Source organism: Rhipicephalus microplus, chromosome 6 (assembly GCF_043290135.1).
Source record: "Rhipicephalus microplus isolate Deutch F79 chromosome 6, USDA_Rmic, whole genome shotgun sequence".
NCBI lineage: Eukaryota > Metazoa > Arthropoda > Arachnida > Ixodida > Ixodidae > Rhipicephalus > Rhipicephalus microplus.
The window spans coordinates 53,876,074-53,900,060 of NC_134705.1; the positions used below are offsets into that span (position 1 = coordinate 53,876,074).

General features: G+C 45.0%; 1 protein-coding gene across 1 annotated transcript in view; it reads right to left on the reverse strand.

Moving 5' to 3' along the window:
- The window catches only part of LOC119168129 (cytochrome P450 2C23), a 94,223-nt gene extending 90,057 nt beyond the window's left edge, over window positions 1–4,166 (reverse strand). Inside the window, exons 1-2 of the mRNA XM_037419540.2 lie at window positions 3,894–4,166; window positions 2,838–2,962 (exon numbers count right to left, since the gene is read on the reverse strand). Coding sequence (XP_037275437.2) covers window positions 2,838–2,962; window positions 3,894–4,123 — 355 coding nt within the window. The 5' untranslated portion in view covers window positions 4,124–4,166. The remainder of the gene's footprint in view (window positions 1–2,837; window positions 2,963–3,893) is intronic.
- Between the last annotated feature and the right edge of the window lie 19,821 nt (window positions 4,167–23,987).

Below are 23,987 nucleotides of genomic sequence, written 5' to 3' on the forward strand. Positions count from 1 at the left end.
CATATCGAGCATCTCTTATGATTCACCCCTACTGGAATTTTTGCTTTCCGTTCCGTGGTAGTTTAATGGCCTTACATTGTTTTGTATCTTCTGAAAAAAAAAACTGCATGGGCGGAAATGTTCTGCAACAAAAGAATGGACAATAAAGTGTGATTTTACCATGAACCTAAAACTAAAAAGAAGTTATGAAAAGCTTCACGTTTTCTAATTTGCCTTTTACATTGAAAGGCGCCTCTTGCAAATACCTTTGCCAAGCCAGCAGGAACAGACTATCAATTAGAAGATATAGACGTACCCTGTGGGTATGTGTAGCAGAATCACTGCACCTATTCAGCCCCGTGACATTATGGTCGATCATGATGACTATTCTGAAGAAGTATTGATGAGCACTTTCGAATGATTTTGCAAACATAACACTTTTCTTTTTTTATACGGCTCGCATTGACGCTTGACGAGATTTTGTGCTTTTGTCACACAATAATGCACCTCTAAAGCAACCCTTAGACTGACCTGAAACCTGTATAGGGTTTTTAAAAAGAAATTGCAGGTGCTGGCATGCAATAATGGTAGAACATTCGACTGCAATCAAGATAATCAGGGTTCGGTTTGTCTAGGAGTCGATTATTCATTGCATAGCGGTATTAGCAAGGGGTCAGGGATTCTTAGTGACTTCATAAGGAAAGCTTGTTCTGCTCAGCAGCAGCGAGAGTCGAAAACTATAGCTCCAGAGGCCTTTCTTCTCGTGGCCGCGGCTGCAGCAATCATTGAACACGAGTTTGGAGTTAACTTTCTGTCTCCCGGAGCTGGCTCTGGCAGGGACGGACGGAAGACATCGTCTCTGCACGCATTCTGTGTCTTGTTTGTACTTATTATTTTTTTTTCTCGATGTAGCTTCTTAATGGGGTGGCACAACAGGAACCCCAGCTGACGTCCTTCACTTATAAATGGTTATCCAGTTGGTGCACCAGCTGGTACTAACTTTCTACACCATATTCACCTAAAAACCGGCCTCCTTTTTGGTGCTTGCATCTCTAATCCCCAAACACCAACTTAATCGTCTTCGCTTACTAACTGTTTTCGCGTTCTTCCTTACTCAGGTATTGCCATGCGATAACCTGTCGTTTCCCCTCCTTCGCTCGTTTACCTTCTTGCTATTTCCTCTTTTTTGTCAACGTTTGAAAAGAGGGTATAAAATATGTACTTGTATGTGCTAAAGTAGGCAACTGCTATCTTCAAAAAAGAATTTAAATTGAAAAACATTGACTCCAATGCCAACCCGCGCTTCAAAAAAAAAAAACTTCTCAGGTCCGTAACGCGTGCTACAGATCCAGATCAACCTTTAAAACACAGGGAGTTTATCGAGAACATTTTTTAATGTGCGCGATATGCACTTAGACTGCGGTGGATGACGTGCGGCCACTGAAATTTGATGATGTTTGGAGCTCACAACAGCATATGATGCAACAATTGCAAGTCACATTCCATTCTATAAAAGCGAATGGCCGCTAAAACTTTCCACCCCATGAAACAAAGTGCACATACTGGTGGTGACCTTGTCGAAAGACCATGTTGTCAACGTGATCATTATTGTAAAAACTCCACTGCATTGTCAACCACGACACATCGACGACGCCGCCTTCGAGGTGGACGTTACGCGACGTTTCCTCGCAAAGCACGCACAAAATTATTCTAATCATAAGGCAGGACGTGCTCTATTCGTCTACTCCTTGATTTTTGTGCTCTTCTGCATCTCTGTCTTTTGTACGATGTGACACGCAATAACTCCAACGTTCGAGAGAACGACTACACACACACACACACACACACACACACACACACACACACATACACACACGCGCGCGCACACACACACACACACACACACACTAAGAGAGTGACAGAAATAAAAAAAGTAGAAGATTTGGGAGAGCGAAATTTTTTGCTTGGTGAGATTCGTGCCCGCTTACAAACAATTCGAAGGCAATCGTCGTAAGCACTCGACTATTCCTACACGCTAGCAGAAGAAAGCATAGCTTTGTTGAGCATAGTATAGCAAGGATGAGTAAGAGGGGCAGGAGCGGATGACAATAAATACATTAAAGGAAAAAATACATAGAAAGAACGATGTACACATATAGAAAATGATAAAATGGGAGACAATGCTGACTGCGAAAGTGAGAAAGGCATAGCAAAGATTAAAAAGTTTGAGAGAAAGAGAGGGAAGATTGAGGTAAAAATAAAACTAGAGAAAAACTGCACAGAGAACCATTGAGATGGAAAGAAGGAGGTTCAGGCATAAAAAAATAAACAGCAAGTATTGAGAAGATAAAAGCCTTGCCAAGCCATGAACACGCAGCTGTTTGTCACCTCTATTGCTGCTCAGCCTTGCGCGACATCTTGAGTTGGATTCTTCATTACTAGATTTCCAAACAATGTTCATTGTCCGTGAAGCCAGGTTCACTTTTAAGCACTAATGCTTTGGTGGTAGAGCGTTTTTCGAGGAAACTGTCAGTCGTCTCTTTGTCAAAACAGACTGGCCTTGCTACTTTCCTTGATTATTTTAAAACCTCTTCCCTTTTGCCCAGACTCGCGGGTGTTCCTCCGCAGGGAGGTCAGATGGCGGATGATTGCGTTTACCGTGCTCCAAAAGAAACGAATTCGAAGGAACTGGATGTATTTCTCGCTAACATCACGACATCACATATCTTAGCGATATCAAGCTTCACTGATAAAGTTCAATTGAGCTAGTACTATAGTGTGGTTTAACGTTTCTTCCCACAGTTCGTCGTCACTTCAATAGAGCTGAGTGCAGGCATGTATCTGTTTAGAGTACGTACCTTCGTACCGATCGGATTTCATGACCCAGAACCGCGAACGGTTGAGAAACTCCTTTCTCGAATAGAACTTCTTGATGCTATCAAAATCGTTGAGAATCACGATGCTGGCAAAGTTCTGCCTTAATCTGTGTAAAACAAAAGTGACAACTTATGCTCAAGCTGGTGAAGCGAAGCTGAAGTTAAATGCTGTTCCTGTCGTCAGCAAGATAACTTTACACATGCAGCTAGTTGAGTAAACTTCAGTGTACTCGACACGAGCAGTTTGTAGAGAGGTTGTTCTGTGCATTTTCTAACACTCATTTTAGCCACAAACATCAATTCTTCTCATTAGGGTCATTTTTAGGAAATACACAATGGTTAAATATACACACAGACAAACGGTGCCTACATAGAAAAAACAGCAATACAGAACATAGCGTATATAGCACCAGTATTCAGGAACATTCTTCTACTTATGAGGCATAAGAACTGCATTACAGGTGCAACTGCTTGATAAATTCACTGCAACGTTTCGCCACGACAGCGTAGCTCTTAGTACTAGGCACACATGGGCGCCAAATCCAGCTGTTGCTTGCTATATCGTAACATTAGGATGTTTTCTTCTTGCAGTAATTTCATGCATTGAGCTTTCGAGTACGTCATGGTGAAAGCTTAGCGAACATTTACACCAATGCACAGTACTTTCAGTATTTGCTGTTCCGGCGTGATGCATCAAAGATCTCCCATCGTCTGGATCTAGCCTAAGGCTTTTAAGAAAATAGACATTTATTTCACTATTGAAATGAAGTCAAATGAACATCAAATGAAGCTCCAGAACAGGGGCTCGCTAGGGGAGTTTGTACTACGTTACCGCAGAGTGCAGCGAGAAAACGCGGACAAGATAAGGAGCACACGTACAGAGCGCCAGGATAATTTTTAATTTTCGGCATTATGTGTTTTGGTAAGTGACAGTTTAAAGCAGTCCGTCATACCATGTGATCTTTATTTGTCTCTTTTTTATTGCTGCCTAATGGGGTGAGAATATGAATGCGTAGTTATGTTTATAGAGTTCATTACCTGTACACAGGCCCATATTGCCTCGCCCACTTCATGGCCGCAGTGCAGAAAAAGTCATATTTGTGCATCTCATGGTGTCCAGTGATAGAGGCGCCAGGAACTGAGGGAGGTAACCGGGTACCTGGAGGCCGGCTTCTCCCAAACCATCGGCGTAATAAAAGCATCCACGAAAGCAGAAATGTGGCCGTGCTAATTAGTACCCAACGAGTGTAGATGTCCAGGTCGAGCATTTCAGCCAGGAGATAACTTTCTCAACAAATAGCTGCGATAAAATCAAGGCTGAAAGGAAAACATAGGGCATAGATGTGAGTTTTTGGGAAGACTCCCTGAAGTATTTTGAGCACCATAATGGGGTCACCGTTCCTATAAAATGAATTCATAATCTTGCGGCCAACTGAAGCGGCTGGTAACATCTTTCATTCGGAAATCACTAGTGAGAAAAAAAAATGTCTGAAATCGCCACCGCCTTCTACCTGCTCCACCAACACTTTCATACGCTCAGCGACAAGATGAACTGGACACAGGTGGTGGCCGTACGACAGCTGCAGACGCAATAACCCCTCATGCACTGTGCAACAAACTTTACCCCTATGCATATCCGACAAATATATGCAAAATCTGCCATAGTGAGGTCGCCCCATTACCTGGCATGGTTTAATATTGTACAAAAGACCCGCAAAGGGCTTTGCGGGCTAAATCCAGAACCTTACGGTCACTGCGTTCGGCAGTTGCCTTGTGCAGCCCCTGCGTCGGCGACCTACTCTGGGCCTTCTAGTAAGCCCGTGATGTGGCGATGAAGCAAGGCAAGGCCTTGGCATCCACACGTACACGTGGATGACTTGAGGCAAGGTCGGTGAAAGCTCTGGCGGGATACCCATAAAGTTGTCACCAACCAAACAAAAAGAGTAGCCAGGAGGAAAAGGCACTGCCACGTCTGTGTATACCACGGGAGCAGCCAGCTTTTGCCCGGCGGCGCAAAAGGTTGAGGCACGTTTGGGCTCTTAAGTGATGTATCAGGAGAATGCCTGTTCTAGTTGTCAGGTTGGCCACGTCAGAGCCTGATACTCCCTCAAGGTTTTTTGCCCCAGAGAAAAAACCAATGGCTCGCGTCCTCTACACAGGCGTTGCCGTATCTGTACACGCCAGTACATTTAATAGACACTAGAAAGGAATATTGACTTGCTTTGTAGCGACAAGATACACTCTGAGACCTCTACTACGAAATCTTTTACTATCAAAATTGATTATTTGTGGAGAAAAATCAGGCATGAAATTTCATTTTAAAATTTCGCACCAAATACTGCACGCGTACCAACGGAAATTCGAAAATGTATTTTACTTTTTTTGTGGCGATGAGTCAATAAAGTTAAACGTCGAATAAATAAAGTTAAAAGAATAAATAAAGTAAAATAAATAAGGTTAAAAAAATAAATTAAGGTAAACGTCGAATGTAAACATTCGACAGAAGTCTGTCTGCTCTGTCTGACTGGGAGATGATTTAGAATTCAACCAAAAGTTTTGAAGAAACCCGACGTTTTGAAACCAACTTGGTACCTTCTTCAGTAGTGGCTGCGGAAACTACGTAGCAGCGGCGTCTTCAAAGCACTCACGGGGCGGAAAACGACCCCTCTATCTCGCTCTAGTTTCGCCGTGGAACGCAGTCTATGTGTATACACCGGTCGAAGTGTTCCGAGAGAGAGCGGTTCATGTTATAGGCTGTCCTCTGTACGTGCCACGACTCGAGTAATAACCTTCTCCTCCTGTTCGGCTCGCTTTCAAGGATGGCCATCGCTTCGAAATTTATCTTGTTATTGAACGTCTCAGCATGTTCGGCGACTGCACTGCGCCTTTTGTGGGGAGAAGAAGGGTATTACTCCATAAAGTTGAATGCTGCGCCAGCTGGTAGAACATATAGTGTCAATGCACTGCAGGGATTGTGTGTGCAATCCGAATTTCGGCAGCACCAGAATTCTGGGCGAATCTAAACACAGATTTACCAGAGAAATTATGGAAACAGAACAGATTAGGGTGAACGCAAGCACGTGTATCAGTGCTCTTTCGGTAGCAGTAAGTTAAAGAGAGGTGTCTTTTTTGAGCTGTTGAAGTAGATAAACGTATACCTTATTTTATTTCGGGGGAGCGAGAGTGTGGCACCTTGAAGCGATATTCTCAAGTGCTTTTCCTTCTACCTTGTCCGCTCATATATTTCCACGTTACTACTGGAGTCATGGCACATACAGAGGACAGCTCATATCATCAACCGCTCTCTGGGAACCCTTCCCCCGGTGTATACACATGGACTGCGCTTCATGGTGAAACAGAGAAAGAGAGACAGAGAAAGAGGGGTCATTATCCGCCTCACAAGTGCTTTGAAGACGCCGCTGCCACGTATCTGCGCAGTCACCCCTGAGGAAGGAACCAAGTCGGCTTCGAAACGTAGGGTTTCTTAAAAGCTTTTGGTTGCAGTCTCAATGATCGCCCAGTTTCTTATAACTCGTATGCTGAGTTTATGACGCCTACAGATTACAATGTACTTCATTTTTACCGATTGTAAGCTACGTATTGTCCAGTAGACATCAAATTTGTTATGTCCTGGTTTTTTGCTGCGAGGCTTGAATCTCAAGGGGCCGTTGCCACCCAAATTTTTTCCCATGTTTTCTCGCTTCTTAAACGTCGTGTCGTGGTAAGAGTAGTGTTTTCATTTTTTTTCAATTTGTACGTACTTCACTGATTTGCGAAAATTTATTTTGCTCAATTGTGTCCCTATCAATTCGTGATGATAACGAGAGTACTAATAATTACCTGGTATTACATAATGTCAAACATTCTTATATGTTGTCTGCTAATCGATTTAGTGAATTTGTGTGTCTTACATTAGCTCCTCACTCTTGTAAGATTTTCAATTAAGGCCTTGATATATCACGCGCTTCGAGCTTAGTCATTGTGGAATAATTGGCAATGAATGGGCCGATCGAGCTGCCCGTTCTGCCCATACTGATAGCGATGAAATATCAATTCCGCTTTCCAGAACTGACGCTGCTTGGAAACTCCGCAGGCTTGCTCGCAAGCACACCACGTCACAATGGAACGAGTCACATTTCTTCCATGCACGGTTAGGTACTTTAGACCCAACTCTCAGTCTTCGAATTCCTCCGGAATCACGCCGACCACACGCTACTATGCTGTGCAGATTATGGTTGGGCGTCGCATTTACCAATGCGTACGCGTTCCGCATAGGAATGGCTGACACTGCTGCCTGCGACCATTGTGGCAGTGATGAAACAACTTTGCACACTCTGTGTGAATGCCCACAATACTGCTCGCAGAGACAGTCACTCTGCAATGCACTAGATGAACTGGACAACCAGCCTCTTTCGGAAGAAAGACTCCTACGCTGCCGACAGGACTTTATGTCGCAGAAGAAGGCTGTAAAGGCGCTCATGCGCTTCTTGCGTTCAACCGGCCTGTCCAAACGACTGTGATTGGAACTCCCTGAATGTGTGTGCATGTATTTTTTTCTAATTTATTTTATATCTCTCTATAGCTATCCTTTTTCCGACCCTTTTCCCCACCTCCGTACAGGGTAGCAAACCAGTTTGTCTAGGTTAACCTCCCTGTCTCTTCCTTTTGATTATTTCTCTCTCTCTCTCGAGCTTAGTCACGTTTCCCCAGCATCTGGCTGCGATCAACTAACTGCGCTCAAGTGCATGAATATGTACCCTGTTAAACGGATACCGCACACAACAGATATACTGCAGTGCATTTCTAACGTAGGCGTGTATTGTGCCCTGTTTCACTTTTGTAGTCACATCTTTAGGTCTTCTTTAAAAAAAGCGAAGGGCTGCTCTAGCACTGCTGACAGTGGTACTGATGTGGCTCGCTCATTACAAACGCTCTGAAAGCAAGAAATCCAAATACTCGTATTTCTCTTGTACCCTATCAGCTTTATTGAAGAAAACATTATTCTTTATCTGTTGACCATTTTCGTAAAGCTGACGAGGAATACGCCTGTTATTGTGTACATATCATTTAGAGTCACTTTTTGAAAATGGGCACAAGATTACCAGCCTTCCAGTTGTAAGGCGATCTTTTATATATAACACAAAGATAGCTTGCTCCTGTCTTAGAAGAGCGTTTTGAAAGTCTGGGTCGTATGGTATGTGGTGTTGTAACAATTCAAAGACGCCTCCAATTGCAAGCACTGTTTCTCCCATGGGCAAGCATTGTTGTTTTCTATTGACAAACAATAACTTGTGTAGGAGAACAGAAGATCGATTTAAATACTTCATTGAGAAATGTGAATTTAGCACTAGCCCGCTTAGTACCTTGCCACAATAACATGAATTTGGTGAACTGACCTACTAGCTATACCTAATCGTGTCACATACTTCCTAACCCTCCTAATACGAAAGTCGTAGGCCAAGATGATAACGTACATTTAATTGGCTTGTTTCATTTTGACTACTAGAGAACCGTCAAGTCTTTCATTTTATCAATTTTCAGGAGATTCATTTTGCCACTACCGAAAAAAAGCCCTCTCCAGCTTTCTGAAAGTTCTAATGAGATGCGCGGGAATTGGCTCATCTCAAGCCTATTGCTTGCACTGAACCAAGTGAAGCACTCTGTAAACACGACCTATAGCAGCTGGGTGGTTCCTTTATCTACAGTGCATTAAACGGAGAAATTTTCGTTTACTGCATTTCACCTAACTGACAAAGTAGAGGAGCATGTCATTCATTGTTTTCAAGTGACGATCTATTACTATATTAAATTTCCAGACAGCGATGCACAGGGGCGTAGCAAGAAGGGGTAAAGAGTTCAGGAAAGAGGGGGAGGAGTTGTCACTTTTCGGTATAAGCGTGATCACCGCTTCTTCAGATAATACTGCTGTAGATGCAGGAGAAAGACAGAGAGTTGCGATGAGTTCAACCATACGATAAGTGACTACATTTTCTGCGTCGTTGCCCGTAGAAGCTGCATCCCCCTTATGGAGTCGTCTTCGCAATCGAATGTGAAGCGCTTTTGCACGGGCCTTGCGGAGGGCCGATTGGTATGCATTATAATTTTTTACGGGGAAAGTTCTTATGTTGAGCGGTGTGTCTATCAGTGGAAGGACTGGTGAAAGTGTGGGATCCCCTGTTAGTACGGGAATATTGAAGGTATTATATACATAGTGTCTGATAACAGTGAGCTAGGCGGGCATTTAGGAATTGTCTGTAGGCTTTATGAGTTCGTGTGTGATTTCATGGAGCCCAAGATGCGGTAGTTACCTGTTTGCGTGTTAATGGGGAAGTGTAGAACCACCTTCTAGGCTTCCTGAGTGGCTATTTTTTTCTGGTCGAAAGAGCAAATACGTGTCTGTATAAAGGAACCGGCTAAGTATGACGACATGAATGAGACGACAGGAACTGTGTCGGCATCTGCCGAAATGCTTGCCAGAAATTCTGCGGACGAAAAGCGGGAGCACTTCCGTGACCTGCTAGAATGTCCGGATGGTAAGAGTGTTGTGGCCGTTATTTTGAATAAGAAGGTCATTTAATCGGAGTGTCTCCACCTCCGGAGTAGGTCTGCCTGTCAGAGTAACGATAGTGGGGGTAGTCGCAAGAGCATGTGGTGAACGACGTTTGACAAGTAGCTCAGATATTTCCAGGGAACCGGATAAACCAATGCTTTATGCGCGTTGCGGCCTGCTGTTAGCGGTGGTTTCTAACGTTTCCTTTATGTCGCCATTACCAGTGTGGATGATCCACAGAATTATGTCGTCTTTATAGAGGGTGTGGGGCAGTTTAGAGATATATCAGGAGTGCGGGTTCACGGACTGAGTGTGGGAGACTTCTCTCGAGTGTTGTCGAAGAATGAGAATTCGGAGAGCACGGGTTAACTGAAAGTGGACGCACCCATCAGCCCTCGCTGGAATTGAAGATAGTGGGGCTGACATGCCCTTTTCTACATCCTTCCCCCTCCCCAGTATCGTTTGTCGAGCTCTGCTCGTGTGCTATGCAGAACCGTCGTTGCGGCTGTCCGAGCTGTTTATTTCAGTGGGCAGGGCGTATAAGGGATACTGTGCGATAATATAGGTACGGATATTTTTTTCATCTTTCTGTATTTCCGTTTGTGCGTTACACAAACAGGACAAAAGAAATTGCGGCACAAATAGCAAGAGAGAAAGCATAAATCCACCATATATTACTGTATTAACAATAGATTTGAAATTTCTTCATAGTAACTAAAGCTTCAACCTTATCCGACCATGAAGTAGCACATTCTCCTATTTTTCTACATCAATAAACCACGGTCATAAAAAAGAAAGAAAATAAAAAGAAATTTTGGGATTCTGAAGTTTCTCTTTTAGCTGTTCAACGTAATAGCGATACCAAGTACCTAGTGCGTACTTCCAGTTTTTATTGAACGATATTACTGAAGAAACTCAATTTGCGGATTGCAAAAACGAAATCGTTAATGTTAAAAGTGACTTGTGTTAGTAAAGCTTCCGCATGTGGACTGCATTCTATGTAATGGGTAGGATGCTTTAAACCACGAACAATTATGCTCATGAAAATTTTTCCAACTTGCTATGCACCCAGTACGTGGTCTTGAGGGGATACACGCAGTAACGTGTCTGTCTTTTGTAATGGGTGGCCGGCTTTAACTAACAAAGTCATTGTGGTAATCACAAGCTCTGATGCTCAATGTACCTTGAAATACTGCGGTGACATAAAATGTTTCGTTGTGAAGCGTGCATAATTCACGCGTTTGTTTGTAAAGCATAAATAATATTTTCCCAGTAGTTCCAAGTGAAAGAAGGTAATTTAAATGTATTGCGAAGAATGTGTGGTTGTGTGGCACGCGAACAGCACTTTATTGATCCTCACACGGACACGGAATCTTGTATTATTCATTTTACTTTAAATTTTTTTCGCCCTTAGGTCACAATGAAGAATATTGTTTGCTCATGACGGCGCCAACACCGAAGCCGATGCCACAAATTCCGCAAATGAACGAGCTCTTTAACGTTATCACAATAATATCTGCGGGCGTCAGCGTCTACTTTGCACGACACTTGCAGCTAGTTGCTAGAACGCTAGAAGGTAACAACTGTTCGTGTTTCTCCTGAGTAGACCTGTGCATTCTTTTCGAGCCTCTTTCTTCGTGCACCTCAAGCGCTCTGCGAGTATCAAGGTGATTGTCGTTCTTCGTGCACCATTACCATTTCTCGCTAACGCAATCATTTCTTCGCCCTTACGACGACAGATTTTTTGTTGGTGATACACTGCAGCATAGCGAGAAAACACATTAAAGAAAGCCACAGTTTCCCAGCAAGGGTAAAGCAATGAATGCAACAGAAACAAATTGTAATGTTTTAAGAAGTGTGAATGGAAGCTAACATTTTAAGTTCGATCTCACGCGAGTCTACGAAACGCTGATGTAAGTGAGTACGGCTACTCCTGGGACGGTCCTCGCGAATTGTCTTAGCGTTGAGGTCGCAGCACTTCAATGGGTATACGAGCCTCCTGCTGACAGCTGGCGAGATAGCCTGAGCCAGTGATGGCGAGCACAACCTAAAGAATAATGCTCAGAGTTGCTGCTTGCAGCAAGATTTGGAAAATAAAAACTATAACTGTGACAAAAATAACGTTAAAATAGGCTCGACTCGCCACTCACAAAGCTTTTGAGCAATTTTAGAGGAGCCTATATTACTTGAATGGAATTTTTTGTTGCGCCGTTTGCTAGGACGTACCGAAGGATGAGTAAAAAAGGACTAAAAGAACGTCGACACAGGTGTTGAATCGTGTAAGCTTCCAGAACATCTGGCGACGAGCCACGGCTAGTGCTGAGCCAGTTGTTTTTGAAAGGACGGAAATGAGCCACTCGTCTAACAATCACAGGAAACGAAAGGTCGTTTCAAGAAGACCCACGCAACAAAAACGTAGAGCGCATGCCTGCAGTCAGCACTACTCAGCTATGATAGAACAGAACCAATTGTGAGCAGTAAATGTCGTGGGCAGGCGGGGCGTCTTGATACCTGCAAATATACTTGTATTTGTTTATTGTTTTCCACCGTAATGAACACTTTATGCTCGCTGATGCCTCAGGTGTGCCTTCAGGGGAGATGTATTAGCAGCAGAAGCGTGGATACTCGCGTTGACCGGATATAGACAGGCTGTAGCTCACGGTAGCGCTGACCTGGAGTGACTCCTCAGGTCAAATCCATCACAAGCATAACACGATGTTGCAGTTAACTGGTTTTACGAACTATCAATCCCTAGACTTGCATCATGAGAGAGCGCGTTGTAACATTAGTAGATGACGTGGACTGCTCGCTGATGAAGCTTGAGTAAGGTAAACTAGTGCTTACTGTTATTGCGATAGCACTTTTATGAACACTCTCGACTGGATATATATATATATATATATATATATATATATATATATAGTCCACTAGATTCTCGGTGAGCGGTCATAACGTGGTTTACTTCGACGTTTCGGCCTAGAGTCTGGCCTTCATCAGGATTAAGGTACAGTTTGTTGGTGCTCAGCGTTATACAATCTCAAATCAGAGGGAAAAAAGAGGAAAAAAGACAGAAGAAAAGAAAAAAAGAAGAACAAAGAAAAAAGAAGTATATAACGTGGACTCCCCCCCCCCCAGGCGCCCCCCCTTCCACTCTTCCTTCCACTTCCCCCTTCATCTCTCTCCCCTTTCTCCCCTTCACCATTCTGATGTCAGTGGTCTGTGTATGCTTCCTTTCACTAACGCATTCTTCCCGACCAGACGGCGCCTCCTGGCACTGGCGGTTCGGTGTGGGGCAAAAAAGATCTTTTTTGGGAAGTTCTAAGCCTTTAACTACTCGGAGCGCCATCAACATTTCGGCATAGAAAGAGGGGTACCGCGTATTGGGGCACAGCCGGGAGGCCCCCACTGCACGCGTAATCCGGAAGCGGGCAAGGAATTCGCATTGCGCCCGCTTACCAGCCTCTGCCGCAACAAGCGGCACCCCTATTTTTACGACGAAATGTTGACGGGACCCCGAGTAGTTAAAGGCTTAAAACTTCCTAAAATGCCCGCTTTTCAGCCTCTGCCACAATACGCGATACCCCTCTTTCTACGACGAAATGTTGATGGGGCTCCGAGTAGTTAAAGGCTTAGAACTTCCTAAAAAAGATCTTGTTTGCCCCACACTGAACCGCCAGTGCCAGGAGGCACTATCTGGTCGGGAAGAATGCGTTAGTGAAAGGAAGCATACACAGACCACTGACATCAGAAAGGTGAAGGGGAGAAAGGAGAGAGAGATGAAGGGGGAAGTGGAAGGAAGAGTGGAAGGGGGCGCCCAGGGGGGAGTCCACCTTATATTCTTTTTCTCTTTTCTTCTTTGTTCTTCTTTTTTCTTTTTTTCTTTTTTCTGTCTTTTTCCTCTTTCTTTTCCCTCCGATTTGAGATTGTATAAAGCTGAGCACCAACAAACTGCACCTTTAATCCTGATGAAGACCAGACTCTAGGCCGAAACGTCGAAATAAACCACGTTGTAACCACTCACGGAGGATCTACTGGACTATATGCAACGCTACGCCCACTGAACCACCATGCCTGCCTATATAAATATATATATATATATATATATATATATATATATATATATATATATATATATATATATATATATATATATATATATATATATTTTAAGGCAACGTTTTTGCTGCGGACACTTCTTTTACTTGCCGAGCATCTTCCCACAACACAGGTCAGACTGACGATGATTAGTATGTACATATCACAAGATGACGCGCATGAATAATGCTCACTATATATATATATATATATATATATATATATATATATATATGTGTGTGTGTGTGTGTGTGTGTGTGTGTGTGTGTGTGTGTGTGTGTGTGTGTGTGTGTATGTGTGTGTGTGTAATACAATCGCGAACTGGGAGAACCAGAACTGTTATTCTAGACCAGGTAAGATCGTAGGCCTAGCCAGTGAAAGCAGTGACAACGTCCGAGCCGAACGTCTCGTGCTTAGCACTGACGATGTTGTTGCCGAAGTTTGCAGGACCCACTACTGCTTTGTTACATATTTCCCCCACGCTGAAGACTGAGCCAAGTAGGTCTTCTAAGGTGTCGTGAGGACAAATGGTTCGTGATACGGTTTGAGACGATCCGCGCGTACGATTTCGCGGCCTCGGCGACGCAGGTCCGCAGTGGACGTGAGGGTTTTGATGAGGAAGTTGACAGTAGAAGTTTGCTCTATGACGCGATAAGGTCCAAGGTACCTGCTGACAAACTTAATAGAGGTACCAGGAGCAGTAGTAGGAGGAACCCACTGCCAAACAAGAAAGTTGGGCGTAAACTGGTAGCGCGACCGTCGATCGTCGCGACGATATTTCTGTAGCCGTTGTTCTTGCGTTGTAAGGGTTCGAGATAATTTTCGACATTCTTCCGCATACCGAGTGGCTTCGGAAACTGGTGTGCCTTCGGATGAGTCGGGTCGGTAAGAAAAAATGGTGCATATGGGAGATTATGGCTTTCGATTATGGAGTAAAAAGGGCGAAAAACTTGTCGTCGCTTGAGGTGTGGTGTTGTAACCGTACCTTACGTAGAAAAGGACAAGGTCCCAGTTGGTGTGGTCGGAGGCGACATACATAGAAATCATGTCGCCAGGAGTGTGGTTGAAACGTTCGATCAAGCCGTTTGTTTGTGGACGATATGCGGTAGTACAAGGGTGAATCACATGACATTCAGCAAGAAATTCTTGAATAGGATCCGCGAGAAATACGTGGCCTAGGTCGCTCAAAAGTTCACGTGGAGCGCCATGACGCAGAACAAAACGTTGGAGCAGAAACGACGCAACGTCACGTGCCGTCCCGGCTGGTAGCGCGGCCGTTTCTGCATATCTCGTGAGATGGTCGATTGCTACAAAAATCCAGCGATTCCCAGCTGATGTATATGGCAGAGGACCATAAAGGTATATTTCATCCCGGTTGAATGGTCGCACTGGGCACGGGAACGGCTGCATTGGTTCAGTAGGACGTTCAGGATCATGCTTGCGGTGTTGGCACTCTGTGCAAAATTGAATGTACTTTTTGAACGATTGTGTGCATTCCGCGCCAATAAAACCGAAAACGTAGCCTGGCAAAAGTTTTAAACAAACCGGCGTGTGCACACTGCGGATCGACATGGAAAGCAGTACATATGCTGGCACGGAGATGCCTGAGTATGACGAGTAGCCATTTGCGGCCCTCAGGTTGTTAGTTGCGGCGATAAAGTATTCTGTCACGGATGGTGAAGCGAGAGGCTTGTCGGTGTAGCGTTCGAGATGGCGGGCGGGCGAGTGTTTCAGATAGGTAATCGATCAGAGACGCATTCCACGAATGTTTGCGCTGCTCCGCAGCCATGTCAATGGGTCCCGATAGTGGAAGGAAGTTGTCTTGGATAAAGACACTCGCAATATCAGTAGAAACAGGCGAACGCGAAAGAGCATCAGCATCTGCGTGCTTCTGGCATGAGCTATAAATGACGCGGATGTCGCACTTTTAGAGCCGTAAAGCCCATCGTGCCAAGCGTCCAGAGGGATTCTTCAGAGAGGAAAACCAGCAGAGCGCGTGGTGGTCGGTAACAACACCGAAAGGGCGGCCGTACAGATAAGGCCGAAATATTGTAATGGCCCAGATGAACGCTAAGCATTCTTTCGCAGTTACCGAATAATTTGCTTCTGTTCTTGTAAGAGTGCGGCTCGCGTACGCAACAGCATATTCTAGGTAAGCAGGCATCGTTGGGTGAGTACAGCGCGAAGAACGATACCGCTAGCATCCTTGTGGATTTCTGTGGGAGCGCTTGAATCGAAACGACGCAGTATGGGTTGCGATGTAAGCAGTTCACGGAGCTTCGCAAAGGTACTGTCGCAAACTGGAGACCAGGCAGACAGATTGCGGTCTCCCTGAAGTAGGTTTGTCAGAGGTGCCATGATCGAGGCGAAATCTCGTACGAAGCGGCGAAAGTATGAGCAAAGCCCAATGAAACTGCGCTGCTCCTTGAGAGACGCGAGCATCGGGAACTCGCGAACAGCATGCAGCTTAGCGGTGCCAGGGAGAACGCCATCCTTCAACCCGACGTGTCCGAGAGTGGTTAGCTTGCGTGCTGCAAAGTGACACTTCTTAAAGTTTAGTTGGGGGCCTACTGCAAAGACGCAGCGTAGAACCTGTTCCATGCGGCGAAGGTACATGGGAAAATGGGGTGAGAATACCACCACACCATCTAAGTAGCACGAACACGTGTTCCGTTTGAGGCCTCGTAGGATAGTGTCCATCGTGCGCTCAAATGTGTCCGGCGCATTGCACAGGCCGAATGGCACCACGTTAAATTTGTATAAGCTGTCTGGTGTAACAAAGGCAGTTTTTTGGCCTATCATCCGGATTCATGGGCACTTGCAAATACCCAGAGCGTAGATGAAGGGAAGAAAATAACTCTGTGCCTTGTAAAGAGTCGAGGGCGTCATCGATCCGAGGCAAAGGATAAAGATTCTTGCTTGTTCTTTTGTTTAGATGAAAATAATCTACGCAAAAGAGTATTGTGCCATCCTTCTTTTTAACTAATACAACCGGCGACGCCCAAGAACTGTTTGATGGTTGTACGACGCTACGCTTTAGTGTGTCACCTACTTGTTCATCGATGGCACGGCGTTCAGTCGGCGAAACACGGTACGGTTGCTGCCGTTGTGGTGGGTGATTACCAGTGTTGATCTGTCGGCATACAGTAGATGTTCGACCTAAACTAGCGCTGTGATTGTGAAAAGATAGCTGAAACTTGCCAAGGAGGCTCAAAACCTCACACTTCTGTTGGGGGTCCAGGCCATCGTCGATGACATGGTTGAAAATGTCGGCAGTGTAAGGGCCATTCACGAAACTACAGGAAAGGGCGCTGACTTGCGATGATCCATCCGGAACGTTAGGTGTAGCGATGGCTTCGAATGATTCTTTTGAGCCGATATATTCACCCTGAAGCAGCGTAATCGTGAATGGGAACAGATTTCCCACAGGCACGTTGGTTGTACCACCTTGAAGAGTAAGGAGAGTGGATGGGAGTGGTGTAAGTAGCGATGAACAAAAGCAGTGGAAGGTTTTAAAAAAGTGGTAGCGTTGGAGATTGCGAAACACGAAACAGGTGCGAAAGCACTAGTGCGCGGGGGGATTTGGGTGTCGTCACTAATGATGAACTTCGCGTAGGAAGGCCAATTGTCCGCAGGTAGAGCATCACCAAGGGGACAAAAGACGGCTTTGGCGTGGGTGCAATCAATCACGGCTTAGTGATGAAAAAGAAAATCCGAACCTAAAATGATGTCGTGAGAACAGTGAGGGAGCACTACGAACTGCATGCACTGTGTAGGGCACACCATGAATTAAAAGTCTGGCGGTACACGCGGCAACAGGCTGCACAGTCTGTGCAGTGGCAGTATGAATACACGAACCCAAGTAAGGCGTTGTCACTAATTCAATTTAACAGCAAATATTTTCGGCGATGACAGACATGGCGGCCCCAGTATCGGTAAGGGCAAGTACGGGCACACCTTCAAGAACGACATTAATCACATTCGGTGGCGAACGAAGAGGGCTTGTGCTTTGCGAAGAGGACGCAGTTTTTGCCTCGGGAACTGCGTCATCTAGTTTCCCGCGTCGAATGTAGGAGGGCGCCGGCGCATCGGGGAGGGCGAGCGACGACGTGGAGAAGAAGATTGGTGATCAGAAGCTGGTTGGTGGCTCTGTGGAGGAGGGTGCAATTCGGGGTCTGGAGTGCAGGGAGCATACGTGTGGTCGTATTCATATGGAGGTGGGTTTTCACGTGCGTAGAGTGGGCGGTGGCGGCACACAAGTGCGACGTGTCCGGGTAGACCTCACAAAAAGCAGATCAGTGAGCATTCGGCAGTGCGCCATGTATTTGGGACTCGGTGGACTGGAGGTTGTGGTCGCTGTGCGGTATAAACCAGAGCAGGCAATGGAGACGGCGCTCGGAACGTCTGTGGTCGAGGTCGTGCTGTTGCTTCGGCCTACGTCAATGGTGCATTCACTGGTGGCACCAGCTGTGGAGGGAGACCTCAGACACTTGGTCTTGTATAATTGTCCATAGTTTAGAGCTAAGCGGTGTACTGCTTTCCGGTTGGGCGGAGATGAGCGAGAGTTGGCGGGCAACTTCCTCGCGCACCAAATCTTTAATCTGCGAAAGGAGGAAGGGATCTTGTGAGGGAGTTAAGGTGGACATTGACTCTTGATGTGGGGCAGCACGACGGGTTACGAGACGTTGCCGGCGGAGCTCATCATAGCTTTGGCAGAGCTCGGTAGCTTGGGCGACAGTATCAGGGTTTTTAAAATCAGCATCTAGAATGCGTCCTAGTCGATACCCTTAAAAATATGCTTGATGCGGTGCACCTCAGTCATGTTCGCATTGACGCGTTTGCACAAGTCAATGATGTCTTCTATGTAACTGGTGAAATTCTCAGCAGGTAGTAGTGATCTTGGCTGAAGGCGTTGCTCCGCACGAAGTTTGTAGACAGCATGTTGACCTAAGACTTCGCTGAACTTTGTCTTGAATGCTGTCCAGGTTGAAACGTCGGTTTCATGGTTCCGAAGCCACAAGTCGGCAATGCCACCGAGGTAAATGCCGGCGGTGGCCAGTCTCGTGGCTTCATCCCATTTGTTCAAGACACTCACGAGTTCGTAGGTAGCCAGCCAGTCGTCGACGTCGTGATCTTCAGTGCCACTGAATATGGGAGTGTCCCACTGACGGACCGAGCCGGAGTATACGATGGCCTGGAGAGCCATAGGTGAAAAGCTTGTGGCAAATGTAGTGGTCATTATGGCAGGTCTAATACGGCTTCGCAACTACAGAATTGTGAGGAGACCCAGCAAACTCCATCGAAAATAATAACGAACTGGGACAACCAGGACTGTTACTTGAGACCAGGTAGGATTGTAGGCCCAGCCAGCGAAAGCAGCAACAACGTCCGAGCTAAGCGACTCGTGCTTAGCACTGACGATGTGGTTGCCGAGCTTTGCATGACCCACTACTTCTTTGTTACATTACACACACACACACACACACACACACACACACACACAAAATATATATATATATATATATATATATATATATATATATATATATATATATATATATATATAGATATATATATATATATATATATATATATATGTGTGTGTGTGTGTGTGTGTGTGTGTGTTATAAATTAAACCCAGAAAATACTCTGGCGCGCGGAATTAAATTTCTGTCCTCTCAAACGTAAGTTCGCGGCGTTAATAAGTGAGCCACCCAGAAGCACGTCCTACAGCGTTTAATTGGCAAGCTATTTTTATCTACGACTTACCGCTGTTCACGGGCATCTCGGGAAGAGTTATGGTGTTTTCACCATTACCAGCAAGATGGCGCGATGAGCGCGCACTCTCGTCTCCCACGCGTGGTTCGCACCACGAAGAATAGGTAACAGACACTCACTCGCGCACCGTTGTCTCGCGTTGCGGAGATCACGATGCGTTATCTCGCGTTTTGGATGTCCTTGGGCTTTTACCAGAACGATTCTGTTGTAATTACCGGGCGCAGAAAAGTCACTGCAACTGTTGCATAGTCTCTGTTTGCGACAAGAACGAGCTTTTCAGACACAGCGAAATAACAACTGAGCCGCTTATTTGCGTTCATCTGTACTCGTGAGTACATTTAATGCGTCATCTGTGCGTGAGAAACACGGGGCACGTTTTGATCTGCTTGCCATTCTGCGCGTAACCTTCCGATTTGTTGCTATCGCGTTTCTTGTTTCGTCTTTGCGGCAAACTTGTAACTTTTTTATTCGTTTATTTTCCTTTTTAGAACCAGTTATAGTTAAGAAGGCACAGCAAAAAGGAGTGGGATGACTAAAATACAGGTGCCCTCAAAAGCAAGTTACAGTGCATTTCGTTCGAGAAGCTTGAAATCTCTCTTGCAATGTGATGTAGTGCCGGTGCCATGTAACAAGGACAAATCGTGTGTAGAAATACGTGGGAAGTAGAAAAAATTTGTCTCAGCCGCCACAGTAATCTTGTGGTGATGGTGCTCCACAGCTGACCCGAAGGTCTAGGAATTGAATCCCGGCTTCAGCAGCCGCATTAGGCGTAGTTAGGTAAGACCTGCGTACTTATATTTAGGTTCATGTTAAAAAACCCAAGTGGACGGAATTTCATAGCGCTCAGCTACGGCACCTTTTCGGCGTTAAATCATGAGAAAGATATTGATTTGCTGCAATTTGTGAGTTTTTACGTGTGCAAAGTATTGCAATAAATTTTGCAGTTCATGCCGACCGAATAAATTTACGCGCAGGTGGTTCTTAGCATTTACTTTACCGTTTCAATGTGCCTATAATCGTCATCATCATCATTAGCCTGACTACGTCCACTGCAGAACAAAGGTGTCTATCATGTTCCGCTAGTCAACTAGGTCCTGTGCTTGCTGGTGCCACTTTATAACTGCAAACTTCTTATTGTCATCTGCCCACCTAACTTTCTGTCTCCCCCTAATCCGTGCTTTCTTTGGGAATCCATTCAGTTACCCTTGATGACGAGCGGTTAGCCTTCCTGCGCACTAAACGCTCATCCCATGTCCATTTCCCCTTTTACTTTTAACTACGATATCCTTATTCCTGATTTCTTCCCTGATCCACCTTGTTCTTTTCTGGACGCTTGAGGTTACACCTATCATTTTCTTTTTTATCGCTTGCTGCGTCGTCCTCAACTTAAGCTTAACCCTCTTTGTAAGTATCCGGGTTTCTGCTTTATAGCTCAGCATGGGCAAGATGAATCTGTTATGTTTACCTTCCTCTTGAGGGATAGTGGCAATCTACCATTTAGTCAAGATATGAGGGTGCTTGCCAAATATGCTCCACGCCATTCTTGATCGATATGTGAGGTTTAACGTCCGAAAACCACTATATGATTATGAGAGACGCCGTAGTGGAGGGCTCCGGAAATTTATACCACCTGGGGTTCTTTAACGTGCACCCAAATCTGAGCACACGGGCCTACAACATTTCCGCCTCCATCGGAAATGCGGCCGCCGCAGTCGGGATTTGAACCCGCGCCCTGCGGGTCATCAGCCGAGTACCTTAGACACTAGAACACCGCGGCGGGGCGACTCCACGCCGTTCTTATTCTTCTAGTTACTTCAATCTCCTAGTTCGGCTCCGCGACTACTACCTGCCCTCAGTATACGTAGTGTTTTAAAACTTAGCGTTGCAAAGTTACAAGAGTTCCAAAGTTTTAAAAAGTTATCGTTGCAATCTTCAAAATACTATAAGCAATAAATAAGTTGGGCGTTGACAAGTGTCATTTTCTCGTTAGTAACAGTGCGCGCAATCACCATGGTTCGAAATGAGCTCAGTCACTTTCTTGAAGAGGAATGGCTGAAAATATCTACTTAGGTGGATGATGCAAATAAATGTGAAAACAGATGCATGTAGTGGCGTAATAATCAGACACTACGCAGTGTGCACCGGATTAAGCCTACCCAATGAGTAACTCAAGCCGGAGCAATTGACACCGATTCCTAGCAGTGAAGGCCACAGTAAAGCACGAGTAAAATATCAAATATAGCTATTTCGAGAAAAACGACGGCGTGCTGCTATGTTAGACACTTAAGAAATAATTAAACACCTTGCATTTAGTTTCACAACAGCCGGTCACAGCAGAACTGGTCGGCACATTACAGCTTGTCTTTGCCCCACCTATACACAAAGTTTCAGTGGCCAGTGATTGTATGCCGGTCGACGATGATTTTATTTTCTAACTATACCTCCCGGCAAATCTCGAGCTTGGCAGCTATGTTGTCCAATGTTGAGATGGCCCACCATAAAGCCAATAAAGCTAAGCACTAGCGTGTATTCACAATTACTAGGAATCAAATTATCATGGTCTTGTGGAACTTATAACTGAATTCTCCTATACTTATGCGCTACAGAAAGGTTAAGGTGCATTAAAATGTAATGATGTGTTTTACTTATATTAATCTCTGAAAGTAAGTGATACACGTATTACAACTTACGTTTCAAGGTGCGGCCACTTCAGCAGGACACCCGGCTTATTAGTGATTTCACGAGTCCAATCAGGCCAAATAACAAACGGAAAACGCTTTCTTTTTAGCCGGCAGTCAGCTAGTTCATCGCATTTTCTCTCTTACTGGTCTTCACAGCAATGAATGAAAGCTTGGCAGCTTTTGTTCGAGCTCATGCCGGATGCCCGCGATGCTTGTGACGAACTGTTATCCGGTTTAGTCAGACGTCAGTGCTATTAACTTCTATAGAGCATTGTTGAAACATGGCTGCGAACATATCTTGCGCGCAGATGTGAAAATTCTCATTCTGTTTTGCAGCAGTTTAACTAATATCATGTGCCCAACTCCTCTGTCAGATTTGCAACGTTAGAATTGTCGACAGTATGATAGTTCTCGCATATATCATGCGAACTTTTTCCGAGCTGGAGTTATAATTTATTTTATGTGTTGGCAAGTACGCATACTATGCGATTTTCGAAGTGAAAATGAGGTCAATAAATTGATTATAATTGCTATTGTATGTAAGCGAAAACATTGCTGAAAAACACGAAAGGGCACGCAGGGTTATTGGAAGATCTATAACTGCCCGAAATACTTGTACATGTAATTAGGCCAAACCCTGTGTCTAAAAGGAGTGTGAAAAGTGTCTGCTAATAGTATAAAGAACGCAAAAATCCCTCAGCAAGGAATTCACGCCCGCGGTGATGGGGCTCACTTTCAGTAAAACTTACCCGAAAATGAAGCGCAATCTGCTCGAGCCACAGAATAACGACATCGCTGCGTTGGCTTTGATAATGTATCACGTAGCATCGAAAACAAGGAGACAATCAGCAACATCTAAGCTGTAACAATTCGTGATCTGATAATATTCAAGCATTTTAAATGGCCAATCGAATGGTGTGCACAGTCAGAGCTAGAAATAAATACAGAGTACCCAAAAAGCCAAAATTTCACAGCGAAAGCTGTTCCGAGATCACAACTCGGGTTTTGCTCAGCGCCATAGTTGTCCGCCGCCGCTGTAACTGCCACTGCCACCAGTGTCCGTAACCAAATTATTGCGCGAAACGTAGTACCAGTGACACAGTGGGGCTCGAGCCCGGGTTCACTGCATGCCAGTCAAGTATTCTCCCACTGTGCCACGCCGGATTTTGGGACTTGTTGGCAAACTTGCTTTAGGCAGCCTTGATGTCTGGAAAGCAATCGTGTTAACACGACTTATAAAGCGCTTTGAGACAGCGAAGTATCAAGTAGTCATCGCACATTGCGAATAGCGTAACGAGTGGGTCATCGAATGCTCGAGCCCATTTCAAAAGCTTGTCTTTGCTCAGCTCTTAACTGTGGCACATACCCACTTCAGGCCTAAATCCTCATCCTCGTAAGCCATTGCATGAATAATTAAAACGAAGTTATTCGCAATAGATTAGAGAAAACCACGCTTCTCAGAAGATTGACGAAAATAGCATAGCAAATGCTTGCCTATCACCAAAAAATTTTTTATTGCTATTGTCGTAGTGGGTACGAAGGAATTGAGCTTGGAGCAGTTACGCAGTGAATATTTAGAAAAGGCACTGAGAGGGCGCTCTTCAAGCTTTTGCTGTGACTGTGCCGGGTTCTCCGCGCAGGCTCGCCGCTAGTTGAATGCCTCAAAAGCAACAAAAAATGAAACAGCCAACTTTCAGGTGCCTCTGTTTTGGGAAATTGCCACAGAGATGCATTCGATGCGGTGTGTAGTATTATTCAAGACTCTAAACGTTTTTCAACATAAAGCCCACGTTAACAGGTACTCGGGAAAAAAAAAATGGGTCGGAAAGTTATTTTCAAATCTGGATAAATCCATGACATACCAAATTAATCGGGTTTGGCAAAACCAGCTGTCTCGTCGGCTCCCAAAACAAGTTATAGCTATTAGTGTCTGCTTTCTTGTTGATTCTTTTTCCTCCCTATCTAAATCTTTGGTTTCTTTCTTTTCTTAACTTACTGTCTTCACTATACAACCCCCCCCCCTTTTTT